This window comes from Oreochromis aureus, linkage group 15 (genome assembly GCF_013358895.1).
Source record: "Oreochromis aureus strain Israel breed Guangdong linkage group 15, ZZ_aureus, whole genome shotgun sequence".
In the NCBI taxonomy this organism is placed as follows: Eukaryota; Metazoa; Chordata; class Actinopteri; order Cichliformes; family Cichlidae; genus Oreochromis; species Oreochromis aureus.
Window position 1 is genome coordinate 32,633,485 of NC_052956.1, and position 23,731 is coordinate 32,657,215.

The window sequence follows — 23,731 nt, forward strand, 5'->3', positions numbered from 1 at the left end:
ATCTTAAAAAGATTTATGCAGTTAGAGGTCATCAAATTAGAGGTCAGCTTCTGGATGATCTCTAATTTTCTACTTCTAAAATCAGAAGTAGAAACAGCGTCGTTGCTTTTGTATTACCTGCGAAGTGCATCGCAACCTGTGCACTGCTGCCCGCGGGACGGAGACCAGTAGCTCCGCAGCTTCTCTGCCGACGCCCCTCCTTCTCCTCCTACTCCTCCGAGCACAATGCGCTGATATCCGCACGCTCGGTAAAAAAAAAAATGATTTCTTTTGTGTCGACAGTAGAGGGTGTTCCCAGAGATACGGGCACCGCAAGCCTCTACCAGCGGATCAGAAAGGTCTTGACGAGGTAAGATGATGGTGATGGCGCTGAACAATTTACATTCACTCTGCGCTCCAAACACAAGCTGGCCATCACACCCGTCAGATCCTGCTGCATAGTGAGCAACAGATGTCATCGTAGCATCATGCAAAGAGCTGTGTGTGTGGAGGGCAAAGCATTCGAGAAGGACCGTTAATACATTTATAATACATTTAGTTTTATATTGGTGTCCAGGGCTAGACAAGTTGTGTTGGGTCGGTGTCTGCTGCCGTGCTGCGTTTATCTGTCCGCTAAATTGCTGCTGTCCAGTCCCCGTGTCTGCTAAAGCCTCCGTCACCTTTACTCATTGGCCTCACTCACTGCATCCTTCAAACTCCCTTTGTATTTGCCTACTACATGCCTACCAATACCAATATGTAGGACTGCTCGCTTCCATTTTCGCAACATCTCCAAAATGATAAATATCCTTGTTCACAGTAACGCTGAAAAACAAGTAGATGGATTTATTATTTTTAGGCATGATTACTGTAATTCGTTATTTTTAGGATGTCCTAAAAACTCCCTGGAAAGCCTTCAGTTAATCCAAAATGCTGCAGCGAGAGTACTGACAGGGACTAGAAAGAGAGAGCATATTTCTCCTATATTGGTGTTGTCTATTAGCTTAAACTAGCTCGAATTTATATGTGCATCACATCAACGTTTCAGCTCTGAAAACAACGTGACAAAGTGAAAAGAGTCACTTGTAGTAACCTACAGAAAGTGTTAAGTTGACCCTTATTTTGCAAGATGCGGAAAGTAATCGAATAGGTCCAATAGGTTCTTCCTTTTAACATGTCCCACATCTCCACCAAGTTCAATCAACATCCTCTTGGTAATTATTGCACAAATAGTTATTTGTGTCTTGGTGGAGGAGGACCATTTCAGTTTTACATAGCTTTATGGTAAGTTTCAATCTTTAGCTGCCTTCTTTGTACTATTTTGATTCACTCTCTGTCATTCTGTCATTCCAACAGCGGACAACCTTATCAGACACAAACAGTAAGATATCAGTGGATGATCATTTTGCTTTATCAGTTAAAGTGAAGCTAAATGCATAATGAATAATTGCTTACCTAATATTCATTACAATGGAACACAAACACTATTGTAAGCAGTTTTGGTCAAGTTACTTGAAAATATTAATTAGTTACCTATTACTGATTACTTCTCAAGGAAGTAATCCAGTTACTTTACTGATTACTTATTTTCAAAGCAATTAGTTACTTTATTACTTAGTTACTTTTTAAAAACATGATACACAACCTGAATACGTAATAAAGGAATAGATCTTTCAGCCCAATTCTGTTTTTTTGTATAATCCATATAATTGTTTTTGTTTACACTCTTTCAAATAGAAATCAAAGATTCAGCGCCACTAAGTCCTGTCGCTCTTAAATCTATTTTCACCTGTTTAGCAGGAGTGGGGCCGGTGGTTTGCGCGGTGCCACAGCGGTCATGTCAGTGGGGGGATCAGGGGGTTTCTCTGTGGCAGCGTGCTAGGTACTTGCTCAGATATGAAGTTTAATTTTCGCTGTAGAAAGAAGTTTTCTTCCCACGCAGAGTGTACAGTTGACGCTAATGTTTTTGTCACTTTTTATGGATTCAAACTCAAAGTACTGTCAGTACTTCCAAACTGTAAACGCTGCATGGTCGTACTCTCTCCCGCACTCCATATTATCCATTGTTGATCGACATAACGCCATATGTTGCTGCCACCGACGTTGCGCGCTCATATGTCACTGTCATGAGACACTCTCACAAACAAAATCACAGTTTAGTAACGCAGTAACGCCGCATGCTTACGAGAAAGCGACAGTAATCTCATTAATTTTTTTGCAGTAGTAATCCCTTACTTTACTTGTTACTTGAAAAAAGTAATCAGATTACAGTACAAGTAACAAGTTACAAGTAACGCATTACTGCCCATCTCTGATCGTAAGTGCAAGGCTACAATATGTTACTCTGTAACTTTTTGGTATGCAAATAGGAAATTGCTAAAAAGTTCAACACATAAAAGGATATACACTATACTGCCAAAAGTTTTCACTCACCCATTCAAATCATTAATTTCTGGAATTCTAATCACTTCTGTGACCACCGATGTATGAAATCAATCACCTAGGCAGATTTGATGGAATAGGTCTCCATGGCCAAGCAGCTACATCTAAGCATGACATCACTAAGTACAATACAAAGCACTGGATGCAGTGGATGGTGTAAACTGGGGATTATGGTCTGGGGTTGTTTTTAGAAGCTCCAGTGAAAGGATTTCTTGTTTGTTTCAAACAAACTATTTTGTCTGTTTTTGTCTATTTGTTTCTACCCCCCACCTCTTGTATTTTTTATTTTTTTGGTGTCTTGCCCATCTTGCCTTAGACATCGTCGTACTATTCCACATATAATATCTGAAATAACACAAAAATAAACAAATAAATAAACAGAAAGATTCACATGAACAAGAGGAGCCTATAGGGATTCTGTGTAGCTGTTCTTGCAAAACCAAAATGTGTTCGGCACCACCGTGCACTCAGATCACAATACTGACTGCAGGACAGGTTTTTAAAAAAAAAAAGTTCACATGCTTGTGAAGGCAGACAAGTGAATACTTTTGGCAAAATATTGTAGGTCACTGTGTGCTTCTTGGTACATTCAAGTACTCCTGGTGGCCAAAAACTGGTATTGCATTAGTAAATATGATTTCAGGTATTTAATTTTATAAGTCATCTCATATGAAAGAGAATGATGTAACAAGCAGAGAACGTTAGACTATATTATTGCCTTATGATTATAATAATCCTTGCCATTCATGCTCAGTGATAAAACTGACTTTTTGTCCATGTGTGCTGTTCTCCACAGGGACCTGCTGGTGACCTTGGCCCTGGGTCAGGTCCTGTCCTTATTAATTTGCGCTTTAGGTCTGACCAGCAAGTACCTGGCGAATGACTTTCATGCTAACACCCCAATCTTTCAGAGCTTCCTCAACTACATCCTGCTGTTTCTGGTGTACACCACCACGTTGGCAGTCAAGCAAGGTAAAGCCACAAACTAAGATATGTGAGTGCATAAAACTAGCAATCTTGCTATCTAATTATAATAAGAATGATAATAATAAGGATAAGGCAGGTGAGATGAGGCAACTGTCTATGTCAATGAATACCAGAGTCTATACAGTCTTTTTTGCATTGGCTTTTAATTCAAGTTCAGTTTGAGTACCATCAGGCTTGTTTATGTTTGTTATGTTTTGTTTTTATGTTAATATTGTAACGGCCTGTGGAGGCAGACCGTGTGGAGTGTGTGAGGAGGACCCAGGTGCAGATACAGACGAGAAGCCAAAACTAAACTTGAACAAAAATCGAGCCTTTATTTTGGGGCTGAAACTCACAAATGTAAGACAAGGCAAAAAGAGGGAAAACCTAAGAAGTGTAATAGAGTAATAGAGTGCTGAGATCAACCTGTACATCTTCATCACATGAATGGAAGCAGAGAGCATGGCGGCAGATGATCGGACCAGCATATGAATGGTGAAGAGCAGGGGTCCAAGCACAGAAACTTCTTGGTTAACTGGAGTACACGTGGAACAGACTGGGTGGCTGTAGCTCAGGTGGTAGAGCAGGTCACCTGCTAATTGGTTGTTCAAACCCTCCAGTCTGCAACCTAAATATCCTTGGGCAAGATACTAACCCCAAGTTGCACTCTGATGCATTCATCAAAGTATGAATGTGTGTTAATGTTAGTTAGAAAGCACTTGTATAAAGTGCTTTGAGTGCTGAGATAGAGTAGAAAAGAGCTATATGTCCATTTACTATTCACAAACTATTGTGTGTTGGACAGGTAGGATTGAAAACAAGAGAGTACAGCACCAGTTGGTTAGATGAGAAACTGGTGTTCAATTCAATTCAATTCAATTCAATTTTATTTATATAGCGCCAAATCACAACAAAAGTCGCCTCAAGGTGCTTTATATTGTACAATAGATCGCACAATAATAAATACAGAGAAAACCCCAACAATCATATCATATGACCCCCTATGAGCAAGCACTTTGGCGACAGTGGGAAGGAAAAACTCCTTTAACAGGAAGAAACCTCCGGCAGAACCAGGCTCAGGGAGGCGGCCATCTGCTGCGACCGGTTGGGGTGAAGAAGGAAAACAGGATGAAAGACATGCTGTGGAAGAGAGACAGAGATTAATAACAGATATGATTCGATGCAGAGGGTCTATTAACACATAGTGAGTGGCTGGAAAGGAAAACTCAATGCATCATGGGAATCCCGGCAGCCTACGTCTATTGCAGCATAACTAAGGGAGGATTCAGGGTCACCTGGTCCAGCCCTAACTATATGCTTTAGCAAAAGGAAAGTTTTAAGCCTAATCTTGAAAGTAGAGATAGTGTCTGTCTCCCGAATCCAAACTGGAAGCTGGTTCCACAGAAGAGGGGCCTGAAAACTGAAGGCTCTCCCTCCCATTCTACTTTTAAATACTCTAGGAACAACAAGTATAGGCCTGCAGAGTGAGAGCGAAGTGCTCTAATAGGGTGATATGGTACCACAAGGTCATTAAGATAAGATGGGGCCTGATTATTTAAGACCTTGTATGTGAGGAGCAGGATTTTGAATTCAATTCTGGATTTAACAGGAAGCCAATGAAGGGAAGCCAAAACAGGAGAAATATGTTCTCTCTTCCTAGTCCCTGTCAGTACTCTTGCTGCAGCATTTTGGATTAGCTGAAGACTTTTCAGGGAGTTTTAGGACATCCTGATAATAAAGAATTACAGTAGTCCAGCCTGGAAGTAATGAAGGCATGAACTAGTTTTCAGCATCACTCTGAGACAGGATATTTCTAATTTTAGAGATGTTGCACAAATGGAAGAAAGCAGTCTTACATATTTGTTTAATATGTGCGTTAAAGGACATGTCCTGGTCAAAATGACTCCAAGGTTCCTCACAGCATTACTGGAGGCCAAGGTAATGCCATCCAGAGTAAGAATCTGGTTAGATACCATATTTCTAAGATTTTCAAGGCCGAGTACAATAACCTCAGTTTTATCTGAATTAAGAAGCAGAAAGTTAGCGGCCATCCAGGTCTTTATGTCTTTAAGACATTCCTGCAGTTTAACTAATTGGTGTGTGTTACCTGGCTTCATGGATAGATAGAGCTGCGTGTCATCTGCATAGCAGTGAAAATTTATGCTATGTCTTCTAATGATGCTGCCTAGGGGAAGCATGTATAATGTAAATAGAATTGGTCCTAGCACTGAACCCTGTGGAACACCATAATTGACCTTAGTGTGTGAAGAGGACTCTCCATTTACTTGAACAAATTGGAGTCTATTAGATAGATATGATACAAACCACTGCAGCGCAGTACCTGTAATACCTACAGCATGTTCTAATCGCTCTAATAGGATATTATGATCAACAGTATCAAACGCAGCACTAAGGTCTAGCAGGACAAACACAGAGATGAGTCCACTGTCAGAGGCCATAAGAAGATCATTTGTAATCTTCACTAGAGAAAGGTCCAGGAGGATGAGGATGTTGAGTTAGAGGTTAGTGGTTAGAGTCCACTCCAATGAGAGTGGACATTAGTTATTTTGATGAGAGCAGTCTCATTGCTTTGGTGTGTTCTGAAGTAAGATTGGAAGGGTTCATAGAGCTCATGGGGTTTTTTTTTGGTTTTTTTTACAAGATTTTGTTGAAGAAAAGAAGGTTAGGATTTTTCTATTTGGCTTCTAGGTAGACAGTTAGGTCAAGGTGTGGACAAGATGTAGAGTTTGCTACGCAGACACACGCTAATGAGGCCTCTGTTTGACATTTGAATAAACCGTTAAATTACCAGTATGTCTTGTTTCTTCAGAATGATCCAATCCAATAAATTATACCAAACAGGCCTATGTTATCTTAAAAACCTCATTGAACGCAATTTTGAATTTCACAATGACCCAATGAAAGAAAGCTAATATGCAAGGTCTCTCTTTCCAGTCCCAGCCCTCTCTGCTGCCGTTCTGTCCTTCAAGCTTGGGTCCTCTACCAGAGGCCTGGGAGCTTGAGGGTCCTGAACAGTATATGGTTGGGCGATATGTAAAAATTTTCCAACCAACAATAGTCAGTCCAATATTCGACCATGGGTGATATATATTTGCGCATGCGCAGAATTTTTGATGGGCGGAGCAATGTAATCATGCACAGACTGATTTGCGCATTTATAACAGTCCAAACATGGATGAACTAATTTCCCCCAAAAATTAGGGCTATCAGCGTTAACGCGTTAATGCGGCGTTAACACAGTCATCACGATTAACACGATTACAATTTTTAATGCGCTCAACCCATCTGGAGCGCAGAATGAACGAACTTTGGACAAACTGCCCGAAATACGTTGACAGAGATATTTCAGGGATTTTGACTCAGTCTGCACTCCAGATGGGTTAACTGTTAATTGCGTTAGTTGTGATGACGGCATGTTAACGCTGACAGCACTAAAAAATATAAAGTCGCAAATTTGGGATTTCTTTGGCTTTAAAGCAGATGAAAAAGGTAAACCTAAGGATGTAACCAAAGCGGTTTGCTGCTTGTGCAGATGTATGTGTGAGCAAAGTACTCAAACATGACTATCTTGCATGAGCATGTACGTGTCCAGCATCCGGCTGATTGTGCTAGGCAATCACCAGCTTCTGCAGCTCCATCAACAAGCATTTGGGCAGTCTGAGGAGGGTGCATTTGCTCGCAGATGAAAGAGGGTGCTGTTAAAGCAGCGCTATTTTTTTTTTTTCTGTTGACTGCTTCTATTAGCTCCATCATTATTAGCAAACTTACTCATGGGCAAACAAATGAATAAATCGCCCGATGGCTCAGCCTATCGTCGATAGTCAATATATCTGTCCAATCGCCCAACCCTAGCGCAGTATCTTAGCTGTTCCTAGGACTCTGCTCTTCTGGACGGAGATATCCGATGTTGTTCCTGGGATCTGCTGGAGCCACTCATCTAGCTTGGGAGTCCCTGCATCGAGCACTCCGAATACCACTGGAAGCACTGTTACCCTCAACCTCCACATCTTCTCGAGCTCTTCTCTTCTCTGAGCCCTTGGTACTTTTCCTTCTTCCTGATGTTGCTGTCATTCCGTATAGCTACATCTATCACTACGGCCGTCTTCTTCTGTTTGTCCAACACTATATCCGGTTGGTTATCTACCACCATTTTGTCCATCTGTATCTGGAAGTCCCATAGGATCTTAGCTCGGTCATTCTCCACCACCTATGGGGGTGTTTCCCATTTTGACCTTGGGACTTCCGGGCCATATTCAGCACAGATGTTTCTGTATACTATGCCGGCCACTTGGTTATGGCGTTCCATGTATGCCCTGCCAGCTAGCATCTTGCACCTTGCTGTTATGTCCTGGATTGTCTCAGGGACATCTTTACACAGCCTGCATCTGGGGTCTTGCCTGGTGTGATAGACCCCAGCCTCTATGGATCTTGTGCTCAGAGCTTGTTCCTGTGCTTCCATGATTAGTGCCTCTGTGGTGTCTTTCAGTCCAGCTTTGGCCAGCCACTTGTGGGATTTCTGGATGTCAGCCACCTCTTCTATCTGCCAGTGGTACATATCGTGCAGGGGCCTGTCCTTCCATGATGGTTCCTCCTCTTCCTCGGGTTTCTGCTGCCCGAGGTATTCACTGAGCACTGATGTATTCAGGGATGTTTGTTGTCTCATCCTGGACTGTGGGGCTGACACTCACCACTCCCCAGTCTCAGGGTGCTGGACCCCCTGTGCATGATAAGGAGCTTCCTTGTCTTGATGTCAGTGGCTTCTATCTCCTCCTTTGGCCAACATATTATCCCAGCAGGGTACTTGATCACGGGCAGGGCGTAGGTGTTGATAGCCCGGATCTTATTCTTGCCGTTCAGCTTACTCTTCAGGAGTTGCCTGACCCTCTGCAGGTACTTGGTGGTTCCAGTTTTCCTAGCGGCTTCTTCATGGTTCCATTTGCCTGTGGGATCCCCAGGTACTTGTAGCTGTCCTCTGTGTCTGCAATGTTGCCTTCTTGTAGTTCGATCCCCTCAGTTCTGACTACCTTCCCTCTCTTTGTTATCATCTGACTACACTACTCCAGTCCGAACTACATTCCGATGTCCTTGCTGTATATCCTGGTGGTGTGGATCAGTGAATCGATGTCTTGTTCACTCTTGGCATACAGCTTGATGTCATCCATGTACAGGAGGTGGCTGACAACTGCTCCATTCCGTAGTCGGTATCTGTAGCCAGTGTTGTTAATGACCTCACTGACGGGGGTTTAGGCCTATGCAAAACAGCAGTGGGGACAGAGCCTTGGTAGATCCCGCACTTGATGGTGACTTGTGCCATGGCTTTGAAGTTGGCTTCCAGTGTTGTCTGCCACATCCCCATTGAGTCCCTGATGAAGACTCTTAGGGTCCTGTTGATCTTTCACATTGATGTGAAAGACTCACTGTCACTTATTGCAAACTTCTGTGTTGCAAGATGACTAAATAGGACATTTGTGACTCTGTTTGTGTGTGTGTGTACAATGTTTATATATCTTTGTGGGGACTAAAAATTGGAATATTCCTAAACTTGTGGGGACAAAATGCCTGTTCCCAGGAGTTTGAAGGCTTTTTGAGACTCAAAATGTGGTTTTAGAATCAGGGTAATAATACATTTGTGGTTAGGTTTAGCCTAAGCAGTTAGGGTTATTCATTCATGTTTGATGGTTAGGGTAAGATGCTAGGGAAAGCATTTTGTCGCATGTCCCCACTAAGATATGAAAACACAATTGTGTGTGTGAGTGTGTGTGTGGACATGTGCTGTAATGGAGTGAATCATCTTGTCCCTATGTTTGGAATACTAATGTGAGATTCTTTCCTTTTGTCCCTTTCTATGTTTCTCACCAGGGGAAGGGAACCTGCTGGCCATTCTAATGCAGCGCTGGTGGAAATACATGATTCTGGGTGTCATAGACATTGAGGCCAACTATTTGGTCCTTAGGGCTTACCAGTACACTACACTGTCCAGTATACAGGTTAGTATGTGTGAGGCTTCTGTGCATGTGTGCAGACATTACATCAAAGCCAGCTGTCCTCATAGTACCCATTGAGCTTTTGTTAAGTCTGACAAAATAATGTTGATGTTTATGGTACAAAGTTTGTTCATGTTTTTTTTAAAGGAAAAAGCTCTCGGGTTCCATTATGGAAAAGGTAGCATCATTGAAGAATCAGGATACCTTGACTTCTGCTTTGCCAGTGAATGGGATTGTGGTGCCATGCTAGGTGTTGCTGCATCAGAGCAAGCAGGTCCTTGGTTGGATATGTGGGATTTGCAGTTCAGAATTTAGTTACTCTGGCTTCCTCTCACATTTCAAAGACATGCATGTCTTAGAAATGTAATAAGTGAATTTAAATTAGCACAGGAAGCAAGGTATGTAAAGTGCTTAAAGTGTATAGAATAAAGTAGGGCTGGGTGATTTTTTTGGCCCTCTCCTGATACACGATATTTATTGTGATATGTTTATGTGACTCAGGAGGGGAAAGTGGTGCTCTACCTGCACTGTGTATAGTGCGAGTGGAGCACTGCCGACTTCAGTTCAGTTCAATTCAATTCAATTTTATTTTTACAGCACCAGTCGCTTCAAGGTGTTTTATATTGTAAGTTAGATCCTACAATAATGCATACAGGGAAAAACCCAACAATCATATGACCTTCTATGAACAAGCACTTTGGCGACAGTGGGAAGGAAAAACACCCTTTTAACAGGAAGAAACCTCCAGCAGAACCAGGCTCAGGGAGGGGCGTCCATCTGCCGCGACTGTTAGGTGTAGGCTGTGTGCAGACAGGAAAAGGACCCAAAGTGCAGACTACGGAGACAGACGTGAACTCAAAACAGCTTTAATGCTGAACTCAAAAGTGTAACAAAACTAAGAATACAAAATACACTTATGTAGACAAAACACACAGCAAGATAAGGGTAGATCGCGACAATGACAAACTGAAACACAGGGCTTAAATACATAGAGGGAGCAATCAGGGAATGGGCAACAGGAGGGAAACACAGCTGGGGCAAATCAGGACTAACGAGACAAAGAAAGCAAAACCAGATACACTAACATGAAACACGGACTTTCAAAGTAAAACAGGAAACATAACACGGGGATACAGCCGACAGGGGAGACAGAGCAACTATAGAACACAGAGACATAAACCATAAGACAGAACTCTAAGAAACCCAAAGACTAGAAATGATAAATAATATAATAAACTCAAAAGCCCTGGGTCAACGACCCAGGCATCCTAACAGCGACTGGTTCTGGAGAGAGAAGGAAGACAGGAAAAAAGACATGCTGTGGAAGAGAGCCAGAGATAATAACAAGCATGATTCAATGCAGAGAGGTCTATTAACACATAGTGAGTGAGAAAGGTGACTGAAGAAGAAATACTCAATGCACTCATGACTTCAACTGAGAACATTCTCGGGGAGTGGAAGGAATACTTTGAGGACCTCCTTAATTCCACTGGTACATCTTCCTAGTAGAGCTAGGAGAGAAGACGACAGAGTAAGCACACAAGGAACTTGGATCTTGAGCTTAGCCCTTGAGCCTGTTACCAGCTTAGGTGGGTTGATGAACTAGCGGTGAGGCGACAGTGAAGCTGGCCATAAATACCCTCCATTGATTGTCCAGAATTAAGTCCAGGTGCGCTGCCCAGTTGAGAGAATGGTAGGCCAACCCCAAGGTGGTTACAGGAGGCAGGGATCCACACCAGCTACACCCAGCTGCTCAAATGGACCATGACACTTCTCTGCTTAGGCTGCTGTGCCCGCGACCCAGATCCGAATAAGTGGAAGAAGATGGATGGATGGATGGATGGATGAATAATTATTCCTGCAGTCTTACTATTTATATTATATTCCTGCACAGTTTGTGTGGGTCACCCACAATTTCATTGTACATGTAGAATGACAATAAAGGGCTGTTCTGTTCTGTTCTATTCGATTCGATTATTAATCTTTGGGTCTCTTAAACATTAAATTGGTATCCTCTGACAATGATGTGGATCTAATCTGCATTGACAGACCACTAGGAAGTCTACTGAAATCACTTATTACATTGTTTAGAATACACATTAATGTAGTCACTTGTCAACAGTAACAAAAAGATAAGTCTGATTAGAATGAAACAACACTTCCAGTTTGAACGAAAAAGAAATCATCAACACGTTTATTTTTTTCTCTGTGCACTATTCTTTCTCTCAGCTCTTAGACTGTTTTGTCATCCCAGTGGTATTGCTGCTGTCCTGGTTCTTTCTCCTAGTGAGATACAAGACTGTCCATTTTGTCGGGACAGGTCTATGTTTGCTTGGCATTGGCTGTATGGTAGGAGCTGACATCCTTCTTGGTCGACAGCAAGGCCTTGGCAAGTACCAAGTACACACTGTCAAGTACACATAAATACTTAAAACATGACACTCAACAAACTTACATTTGATTGCACGCAGCTCATCAAGGCCCAGATCCACTGGTAATTTGATATGATAAACAATGCATTATTGTGGCCCACTAAGGGTGCATGCATGTGTGGGTGCTGTCAGTTTGTTGGGGTCTCTTGATCATTTGTGAGTGTTGATTCCTCCTCTCTTTCTTCCTGAATCTTTCCAGGAGAGCAGAAACTGTTTGGGAATCTGCTAGTTCTGGGAGGAGCTATGCTGTACGGAATATCCAATGTATGCGAAGAGTTTATTGTAAAGAACTTGAGTCGTGTAGAATTCCTGGGCATGTTGGGGCTATTTGGATCCTTCTTCAGCGGCATTCAGCTGTGAGTTTGTGTGGAGGAGAAAAATGCTTCATAAATGCAAGTGGTCAAAATTTAATAAGTAACAAGCTAGGTATATTTAGCACAGTTTTGATATAATTTTCTTTAAATTCTAAATTGAATTTTAAATTTAATCAAATTTTAGACATATTGTACTTTTAACTGAACTATGTGTATTTTACAGCATTTGTTATTAGCCTTTAAGAGAATACATTTTACCTTTAAAAAATTAAGTATTAATGCATAATGATAATACAGGTACATTACAGGTACAAATGGTCAGAGGATGTAAGAAGAACACTGTCTGAATGTAACTTTGGCCTTTCCACTCATTCCTACCAGGTATTTTAGTCAAATTTTCACCAGGAAATTAAATCTAAAACTTTGAGGCACATGGACTCGTTCTTATATAGAACTTTTTTACTCTACCTGAGCACTCAAACCAGTTTATACAACTTAACTTATTCACTCATTCACACAAGTGATAGGTTTGTAGCATAAACCTATTCGCTGGAACGTTAAGGACAATTTACTACACAGCAAAAGCAAGACACAAGTAGGCAAAGTTCTTTGTGTTACTCACGCATGAGTGAGATCTGCCTGGAGCCAAGTGTCGTTCCACCCACTTGACCTCCGTCAGACTCTCGTCCGCTCCCCCGTAACACTGCTCTTTTATTGAGGTTACATGAATATACATAGGTTCATTAACATATGACGTATACATACAAACAAAGAGTACCTTGCCTGTGCGTTGTGTAAGTATGTGTGTGTGTGTGTGTGTGTGTGGGGTCAGAGTGTGACCCCATAAAGACTTCCCTAAACCTGCTGGTCTGGAAGTCAAACAGTTCATCTAAACAAAAGGCACTTAGACTAAAACTGACATAGATACGTTTATCCTACCATAAAACAATAAGAGAAGGTACGACCTCTCCCATGCTCCCAGGATGTGGGTGTGAATGCCAGAGCACTCTGGAATGCACACAATGCCTTTGCAGACTACTAAAGATCACACATCCTATCACTACACACTCGATTATACACCTCTAAGCATATATGGTTAAATATTTCTAAGCATAAATGACAATCAACAATATAAACCTGATAACAAGCACTTTTTTTCTATGCTTTTTCTAAGTAAGTGCTTTCTGTCTAACATTCATACTCCAGTATATGCATTGGAGAGAGCAACTTGGGGTTAGCATCTTCCCAAATACATATGGCATGCACAATAGAGCAGCCAGGAATCAAACCACCAACCTTCCAGTTGGTATGTAGATGACCTGCTCTATAGCTACAGACACCCCATTTATCTGCAATTTGAACCTTTACACAAAAAGCAAAACACCACTAAAAATGTCTTGATGCATGCTCAATCATCCAGGTAAGGAAATCCCAAAAGGTTGATTCTGTTCATTTGGACGTAGTGTTTTCAGTGGGAGAAACATTTCGTCACTCATCCAAATGACTTCTTCAGTCTCTGCTGACTGCAGGTTTCTCCAACTGTATAATGAGTACATTTGTATAATGACTGAAACTAGCACCACTGGCGAACAATGGGCCATGAGGTCAGTTTCTTGATCATTAATATGCAAATTGTTATGTTACGTCCAGATGAACAGAATCAACTTTTTGGGACCACTGAAAGTGGTTTTGGCCATACTAAACTAGAATAAACATTCTTTGTCCACTGTGCACCAAGCACCAAGACCCTAATGGAACTCTGGTTCTGTAAAAATAAGCCAGTGCTATTAAATCTCTGTGTATGCTTTGTTGCAGGGCTATCATGGAACACAAAGAGCTTCTAAGAGTATCCTGGAACTGGCAGATAGGTGACTCTGAACACACACACACACACACACACACACACACACACACACACACACACACACAGAAATAATGTTACTTTATTATAATGTAAGCACGGAGAAGCTTTTTGGTCTCACTTTCCTACACTCTTTATCCTCCATCATGTGCTTTGTTTTAGATACCTGAAAATACCCCCCCTTTGCTTTGTTGACAGCGCTGCAAACCCTTGGCCTTCTCTCAATGAGCTTCATGATGTAGTCACCTGAAATGGTTGTCAGGGTTCATTTGTGGAATTTCTTGCCGTCTTATTGGAGTTTGGATCTTTTAACAGTTAACCTAATCTGAGTGTCATTATTCTGACCTGCGTTGCATTACAGGAAAACTCCTGACAAGCTTCAAAATGTTGTTTCTTTTTTTGTGCCACTTACAGTCTTTTGTTGGTTGCTACCATCAAATTCAAAATTAGCTAATATTTTTCTTTAAAAAGGATATTTTCTCACTTTATAAATTTGATATGTTTTCAGTGTTCTATTGTGAATGAAATGAAAGGGATAATTCATATTAGTAACATGAGCACTAACATGAGGCTAATTTTCATTTGTAGTAATACACTACCGGTCAAAAGTTGTAGAACACCCCTATTTTTCCAGTTATTTATTGCAGTTCAAGTTGTTCAAGTTCAATGAATAGCTTGAAATGATACAAAGTGGTGCCAGACGTTTAAAAAACAAAAACAAAAACGTAAGGTTACCCAAAACTGATAATTCCAGGTGTTCCAACTTTTCTTGATTACTTACAACCCCTTCTAAAAAAATTGGTGTTACTGTCCTTACAGAGACAGAAAACATGCTATTTGCACATATTTATTAATCAGCTCTGCAGAGGAGCTGAAGGAGAGTCCAGCCTGTTGCTCTTACAGTATAATACTCATATTACAAGTACAGTAATGGTAGTTAGTTAGTTAGTGACTGAGCAGCTTGGTGACTTTTCTCTTGATGTCTTTAGCCAGGCTAAATTCATTCACCTGCACAGATTAGCTAAACAAACTGTACAAAACGAGTTTCCCCAACAGCTGAGTGCTAATCTTAGCTATCTTAGCTAGCTAGCTAAGGATTTTAGTTCATTTTTGGGGTGCTATTAGGTCGTCCATGTTTTCTACAGTCATTGTACTATACCCTCGTGAACATCACTTGAACAGTATTGTACTGCAGAAATTAGTGTGTTGCTACAACGAGAAAAAGGCAATTACCAATGGAAGAGAGACAGACCATCATAACACTTAAAATGTAGGTCTTTCCTACAGAGAAACTGTGAAGAATGTCAAGGTGTCAGTTTCCTTCACCATCAAAAGGCACTCAGAAACAAACACTGACAGGAAGAGGTCTGGCAGACCTATAGCCACAACTGAATCAGAGGACACGTTTCTGAGAGTTAACAGCTTGCGTGATAGGCGGCTCACAGGACAACAGCTTCAAGCACAGCTTAATAGTGGTTGTAGTAAGCAAGTCTCAGTTTTAACTGTGAAGAGAAGACTTTGAGCTGCAGGTTTGACAGGACGAGTTGCAGCAGGAAAGCCATTGCTAAGAAGTCAGAATAAGACAAAAAGGCTTGCCTGGGCCATGAAACAACACCATTGGACTACTGAAGACTGGAAGAAGGTATTATGGACTGATGAATCAAAATTTGAAATCTTCAGTTCATTATGTAGGATCTTTCTAAAAGGATGGTTCCACAGTGAGTGGAATCAACTGTCAAACATGGCGGAGGAGTGAGATGGTCTGGGGATCCTTCTATTGCTGGATCCAGGGTCGGTGACTTGTACAGAGTGAGAACCAAAACAGCTACTACTGCATTCTGCAGCACCATGCAATATCCTCTGGTATGCTCTTAGTTGGTCAGGAGTTCATCCTACAGCAAGATAATGACCCAAAACATAAGTCCAAGCTATGCCAGAACTACCTCAGCAAACAAGAACAACATAGTAAGCTTGAAAACATGGAATGGCGAGCTCCGTCTCCAGAATTAAACCCCATCGAGCTGGTTTGGGATGAACTGGACGAGAAGAGTGAAGAGTAAGAGTAAGAGTGAAGAGTAAGAAGAGTGAAAGCAAAGCAACCTACAAGTGGCACACATTTATGGGAACTTCTGCAACAGATACAGAGATGCTGACCTACAGCTTCTCTGTATTGACCTAGAAGTCAATGAAGATGCAGTTGATGCATTTACTCACACTTCCAAGCTCATGGGTCCTCGTATTGAAGTATGTAATGAAGCTCGTCACTTAGGAAAACATGGGAAACCATCACTCAAGGATAAAAAGTCAAAGCATTTGTTTCTCAAACTTTCTCAGACTTTCTCAAGCTTTCTCACAAATGAGACTTCAAAGATTTGCACGCTCTTCAGTCCCCTTCTGTAAGTAGAGTCAGAAATGGAGCTAGTGTGCTTTATCAAGGGATGGGCTTCTGAGAAGAAATTTCCAAGCTACATGCTTGCATTATAAGGTAGCCCTTTCCAGTGGCATTTCTAGCCCTTTCTAGTCACACAAGATGGTATTTTGATGGTAGGTAGCAGGGTGAGCACATCAGCCATAAAAGAGGAGGCAAAACCCCTGAAACCTCTCATTCTTAGATCTGCTCACATGGATCTTGGTCAAAGTGGCAGGAATCACATTCAAGTTAGTTCAGTTCAACTGTATATGTGTATAGAGACTATTTACAACAACAGTCCCTCAAGGCACTTCGTTGTAAGATAAAGATCACACAGTATTAGAGAGAACACGTAAAAAATTAGACAACCCCGTATAAGCAAGCACTTGGTGACTCTGGGAAGGAAAAACTCCTTTTTAATAGAAAGAAACCTCTGGTAGAATCAGGCTAGAATGTCAATATAGATCACATTGAGGCACCTGTTGTTGTGATTTGGTTCAATATAAATACAACTGAACTAAAATGAAAAGTATTGGAGAAGTACCCTGTTCACTTACAAAAAGACACAAAATGTGTTAGGAAATCCTATAAGTTTTTTTGCCTTGGTTTGGTCTGGAGAAAAGGGCTTGTGACTACGCCTCAGTATGTAAAAATTTATGGTACACAAATGTGTTTTCCTGCATCTCTACAGTGTAGGTTGGGAATGAAAAGTTAGCAATAACTCATAGCATGATCCATAAGATCACAATAACCACTTTTATGGTAAATGGCACATAGACTGGTTCTTGCATAGAGCTTCTCTACTGTATTTGAGCACTTTATAATGAAATAAAAATAAATCCTATTAAAAACGTTACCTCTTTGTGTGTTCACAGGTCTTCTTTATGTTGGTTTCAGTGCCTTCATGTTTGGCCTTTACAGCTTCATGCCTGTTGTGATGAAGAGGACTAGTGCCACCTCAGTCAATCTGTCTCTGCTCACAGCTGACCTTTACAGTCTCTTCTGTGGCCTCTTTCTCTTTCACTACAAGGTAATCAAACTGCCAGGAATCATTTATTTGATGATGTGCAGTTTAAAAGATATATATACAGTAAAGCACTCTTTAGTTTGACTAGACTAATTGATTTAGTTGATTAAAACTAAAATAACTTTACTGCATTGTGGTATAAATGATTTACACTGTTGTGACTTATGAAAATGCTAATGATACTTGTTGCACTTAGATTTTTTTTTTTGTTTATAAAAAGTGATATAAAGTTAAGAATGGATGAGGTGAACACAAAAAAGGCAAGAGCTATGCTGGCAGGCAGGTGGCACAGGTCTGATGGTGGAGGGTGAGTGGGTTTGGTGACATGGCCAGCAGGTGAGTATGGATTATATAGAACTGGGAAGCAATAGCTTGACTTACAAGGACATACACACAGGTTCCAGAAGTAATACAAGGGATGGATCTTTACTGTATTCGGTGTTGCTATAATGAGAAATGTGTCTTCAAAGCTGAGAACTTGAGAGGTGTTGTAAAAAATGTGTCAAAGCATATTTTAAAATGCCACCTAAGAGTTTAAACTGAGCAGATGTTCTGGAAACTGCTTTCTGACAGCCTTAGAAAAACAAACAAACAAACAAAATATAGTAAATTTTTATTGGAAGTCCCGTAACTGACGGTGTCTATGCAACATTTAATTAAGTTGTAGCTTGCTGGCATATATGAAACTACCAATAGCTTAGTTGCCATTAACCATGCCCACTAGCAGGGAAAACAGTTAATCACAAAACTGGGAGCTGAAATGCTTAAATAATGCCTTGAAACCATTAAAACATTAGAGTTCATTGTCAGATGATTGTTTTAGCACAGTACAGCGGGTAAAATAAGTATTGAACGCTTCATGTATGTTCTTAGTAAATATATTTTTAATCTTGCTATTGACATGAAATATCACCAGATGTCAGTAACAACCCAGACAATCCACACACGAAAAGAAGTCAAGACATTGCATATGGCCCCAAAACACCATCTCAACACCGAAGTTTTGAGGTGGGAACATCATGATGTGGGGCTGTTTTTCAGCATACAGCATTGGTATGCTTCATATAATGGAAGAAAACATGTACTGAGACAATCTTGATAGAAAGCTGCTGCCATCTACCAGGATGATGATGATAAAATGAAGGTGGATGTATAAGCAAGAGAATGATCCCAAATACACAGTGTGGAGCATGAAATTGTCCAAAATGTCTTGGTATGCTCAACTATTAAGAGTTCCTTTGAACTAAGGGGCTAAGCTCACTTCCTGAAAAACAACCCCACACCATATTTCAATTCAATTCAGTATTATTTATATAGCACCAAATCACAACAGCAGTTGCCTTGAGGTGCTTAATATTTTAAAGTAAAGACCCTACAATAATGTAGAGAAAATCCCAACAATCAGATGACCTCCTATGAGCAAGCACTGTGGTGGCAGTGGAAAGAAAAGCTTTTAACCTCCAGAAAGAAACTTTCACCAGAATCAAGCTCAGGAAGGTCATCTGCTGCAACTTGTAGGGGGTGAGATGAGAAAGACAGGACAAAAAAATGCTGTGGAAGGGAGCCAGAGATGAATAATAACGCTTAAATGCAGAGTGGTGTATAAACACATAGTGACTGACAAGGGTTGAGAGAAGGAGAAATACTGGGCCTATGGCACAATAACTAAGGGAGGATTCAGGGATACCTGGTCCAGGCCTGACTATAAGCTTTGTCAAAAAGGAAAGTCTTTAGCCTTATCTTAAAATTAGAGATTGTGTCTGTCTTCCAAATCCAAGCTGGGAGGTAGTTTCACAGAAGAGGGGCCTGAAAGAAGGCTCTGCCTCCCATTCTACTTTTAAATACCCTAGGAACAACAAGTAAGCCTGCAGTGTGAGAGTGAATGGAGCTGTAGGGGTGATATGGTACTATGAGGTACCATACCATTTAAGATAAGATGGGGTCTGATTTTGGTCTAAATCTTTTGACTTACTTGAGCTACACTACCAGTCAATTTTTTCAGTTTTTTATTGAAAATGATCCAGCTTAATGTCTGATTGCACTCTGAAATGAAAGCACAGTACAAATAAGCAATTGGAGTTAAAAAAGAAACCAAGAATTTAGAGACCAAAATGTATTCTAAACTTTTGACTCATGAAAGTAGCCACCCTTGCAGATATAACAGCTGAACACACCCGTGGCATTCTTTCTACAATAGAAATCAAATATTCGTCAGAAAGTTCTTCCCATATCTGTTGCACAAGTTCCCATAAATGTGTGGTACTTGTAGGTTACTTTGCTTTCACTCTTCTGTCCAGCTGGATGGGGTTTAGGTCTGGAGATTGTGCTGGCCATTCCATGTTTTCAAGCTTACCATCTTGTTCTTTTTTCCGTTGTGGTTTATCAGTTGTGGCTTTGGGTCTGTCAGATCTTTTCCTGTCAGAGTGTTCAGAGTGAAAAGTTGGAACAGCTGTAGGAATTAGTACGAACAGCTTTCAAGGCTTGACGAAAACCTATATTGCTGCAGAACAGCTTTAAATTGTTAACCCATTTTGTGTTCCCTGAAAAAGGCCTTTTTGTATAATTCTGAAATAAACATTATCTTTCAGTTTTTGGTAACCTTACCTTTTTTTAACCTATGGCAGTTCACCACTTACCTTTGTACCAATTCAAGCTATTCATTAGAATTTAACGACTTGAATTGTAATAAATAACTGGAAAAATTGGGGTGTTCTAAACCTTTTGACCTGTAGTGTACCTTACTAAGTACTGATGTACTAAATAGAGGACATCCTATGCTTTCCATTGATATGTCATGTTGTTTTGGTGGCCACTTTTAGTTGCCCAGAGGAAGGAAAACACAAAAAAAATTCAATGGGAAGATTCTTTTTTCCATAGTCCTCAGGCAGATATGATTCAAATGACTCCAGCGCAGAATTTCAATACCTATGACATGCTCTAATCTCTGTAATACAATATTACAGTTGACAGTGTTGAACATTGCACTGAGGTCTACTAGAAGAAGCAAAGACATGAGTCCACTGTTACAGGCCACAAGAAGATCATCTGTAACCTTCACTAAAGCTGTTTCTGTACTGTAATGAGTTCTAAAACCTGACTGAAACTTCAAATAAGCCATTTTTCTGCAGAGGATCTGTTTTCTGTTTTACCAATACACTTTCAAGAATTTTTAAGATAAAAGATAGGATGGAAATTGGCCTATAATAATAATAATAAGATAGTTGGATCTATCCCTATTACGTAACTCAGTAATAGGGATAGATTGTTCAAATTTAAAATTAAAACCTTAATCAGTGGTATGACTTCTTTGTGCAATCTTGTAGGAATTGGGTATAATAGATATATTGATGGTTTGGAGAAAGTATTTAATGAAACTAATGAAACTAATGAAACTGAAAAAAAAAAGAGTAAGAAAGAAATAGTCCAAATAGTATTGAAAATAGCTGTATGGAAATGGAAATGGCTATGAATAATTTTTTCTCTAATGGGTAATATTTTATTTGCGCCTTGAGGCAACTGTTCTTGTTATTTGGTGCTCTATAAACAAAAGTGAATTGAATTGAACTGAATTGAAAATTGAATTGAAGTGAAAAAATTCATGAAGTCATTACTAGTTATTAGTAGTTAATGTTAAAGCTCAACAGAGCCAAGTTTTCTTTTTCAGAGGAGCCAGAGTATCCAGGGACATACTGACCAAAGATGTAACATTATTAACAAGATAATCGACCTGTGTGGGAGTAGAATTTAGCTAGCTGTTCTCTGTGTTGGTATATAACATTGAAGAGAACGGTGGAGGAATTCTTTCTGTACTTACCAGACTTTCAAAAAGACATCTACTCTGATATTCCCCTACTGCTGTGTAATCCATTAATCTAAATTTAAGTGTTATTAGGAAATGATCAGACAAGAGAGGGTTTTCAGGAAACACTTTTAAACACTTTTAAATGTAAAGTTTCTATGCAATATGTTAAAACAAGATCTAGAGTGTGATTAAAATGGTGGGTGGGTTCTTTTAAATTTTGAGAGAAGCCAATTGAGTCTATGAGCATCAGGCTTTTAAATGAATTAAAACTCTGTCTGGGTCTTTGGTTGATTAATAAGCAGGAGTGGAATATTGCGGCTGCCGCTCCTCCTCCTCGTCCTGTGCTTTGAGGATTCTGAGCTAGTATAACTCACGGGTGTTGATTCATTTAACCAGTTTTCTGTAAGGCAGGGTACATCAATATGCTGATCAATTATTAAATTGATCAGGGACCCAAAATTCCTATCTCAAAAAATTAGCATATTACATCCAACCAATAAAAGAAAAGTGTTTTGAATACAAAAAAAGTCAACCTCCAAATAATTATGTTCAGTTATGCACTCAATACTTGGTCGGGAATCCTTTTGCAGAAATGACTGTTTCAATATATATATTGAAGGTTACATGATAGCTCTGTCTCTGTATTGCAGTTCTCGGGCCTCTATCTGTTATCATTCTTCATCATTATCTTGGGCCTGGTTTTTTACTCCTCCTCGTCAACCTATGTGGTCCAGGACCCACGAGTCTACAAGCAATTCAGAAACAAAGACAATCAAACACCATATGAACCACCTCCACTTTGCCCTAGAGTCTTGGAGCCCTCTGTCATCTACACTACCCTGAGCCCTGAGCAAGGAGACGAGTTTCCTGTTCAAGTAGCCTGAGAACTGGGACAGAGTTAAGTGCATTAGCCTGATAAACTTGTGAGTCAGGTGCAACCCCCAGGTTTCCCTTGTATACAAATGAATAGTGCTAGGCTTTGCCCAGTCTGGTAAGCAGGATAGTTGGTATTACCCAGGTAAGTCAAGCTTTTCATTTTATGGTCTGGATGGAGGATGTCTCCATGCTCACAGTAATCAAGTTAACACAAATTCATATAGCTACATATTGTATGTACTGAAAAATGACTGACCAGAATGTAATTTAAACACATAGCAATGTGCGTTAAGTTCACTGTCATCAAAGACTGTGCATAGACTATAGTCGCTGTATATGATGATGTAAAGAGATGGTATTGTCATTTTTATGTTATCACGTATTTCTTCTAATATTTGCAAAATGATATTGTATGGATGTAAACTATGGTCTGCCCAATATTGCTCTTATTTCAAAGAAAGAAGCTCAATAAATTTACAAAAATAAGTGCTCATTGTATATTATAAGAAGGATTCTCTGTAGGATCTGATTGTTTACAGGCTGAAAGAAGGATAACTATATTCTAATGCCCTGTTTTCCGCAGTGTAAGTATTAGTGAGACGTGAAAGAGATTTCAAATTCAATGTTAACTTTGTCATATGCCCTAGAATGTTGAATTCAGGATCCAGCAGATGTTTGTGAGGTACATTTTGGAATGTTTTTCAAGAGATGCATTCAGATGACTCATGCATCATCTGGACTGCTGTTACAGCTGTATACTGTTTTGAAAAATACAGGTCATTGTTCAAAAACGTTTTGCTTGTTGCTTTGATTGTAAACAAAATGTACAGTACATACAGTGAGATCAACCTTAACTTAGTTTTATTTATTGAACACGGTTCAATCATCTTGTCAATCTAACACATGGTAGTCAAATATAATTAACATAAAAGGATTCATTTTACTCATAACCATTTTACATAACCAGTTAATGTCCAATAAACAAGAAGTTTCTAGAAATATTTGACAGGAATGAAAAAATCATGTTCATGTTACAAAAAAATTGTATGCAGCTGGAACATAAAAAACTAAGGTTGACAAAACATAACTTAATTGCGTGCAACCGATGTACATATTTTTTTTACATTAATCTCGCAGGTTATTTTTTTCAGTGTACTCTAGTGGTGTACATGACAGATGATTCATTTCAAATAATCGAATTGAATTGAACTGAAGTAAATACAAATAGCAATTTAAATGATGACTTTATTTGTTGAGGAATAAAAATATCCAATCCTACTGGTCCTGTGTGAAAAATAGTTGTAAGTTGTTAAGCTAAAGATTAATCATTGAAAAATAATTTAGATTTAAACCGAATGAGAAAATGTAACATGTGTCCAAGGATGCCAGGAACATGCTTGGATGTAGTTATGTGGAAGTGTAAAAGTGCTGAGCAGAGAAGGCAAACTGTTATTATTCCTTGTTTCAAGCTGATGAGCGGATGGGTGACTGATCTGTGGGATCTGCAGTGGAAATAGTTGAAGCGAGGAGCGGCAGGGGAATAGCCAAATCCCAACCACTGCACGTATCTACTGGAATACAATTATTTGGATTTCTCTGCTCATCATTTACTGAGTG

The 23,731-nt window shown here is 40.0% G+C and overlaps 1 protein-coding gene across 1 annotated transcript; it reads left to right on the forward strand.

Moving 5' to 3' along the window:
• The first annotated feature begins 165 nt into the window (after positions 1-165).
• slc35f1 (solute carrier family 35 member F1) lies at positions 166-22,899 on the forward strand. Its single transcript, XM_031741673.2, has 8 exons — positions 166-349; positions 3,218-3,393; positions 9,268-9,395; positions 11,622-11,781; positions 12,024-12,180; positions 13,954-14,006; positions 17,285-17,439; positions 21,889-22,899. The coding sequence occupies exons 1-8, from the start codon at positions 261-263 to the stop codon at positions 22,120-22,122; spliced, it is 1,152 nt and encodes a 383-aa protein (XP_031597533.1). The 5' UTR covers positions 166-260; the 3' UTR covers positions 22,123-22,899.
• The last annotated feature ends 832 nt before the right edge of the window (positions 22,900-23,731 follow it).

Excerpts from the sequence above, each read along its gene's own strand:
- slc35f1 (XM_031741673.2), top strand. The coding sequence starts at position 261 with ATGATTTCTTTTGTGTCGACAGTAGAGGGTGTTCCCAGAGATACGGGC. Across the intron at positions 9,396-11,621 it reads CTACACTGTCCAGTATACAG|CTCTTAGACTGTTTTGTCAT; the intron begins GTTAGTATGTGT and ends TCTTTCTCTCAG. Across the intron at positions 17,440-21,888 it reads TCTTTCTCTTTCACTACAAG|TTCTCGGGCCTCTATCTGTT; the intron begins GTAATCAAACTG and ends TCTGTATTGCAG.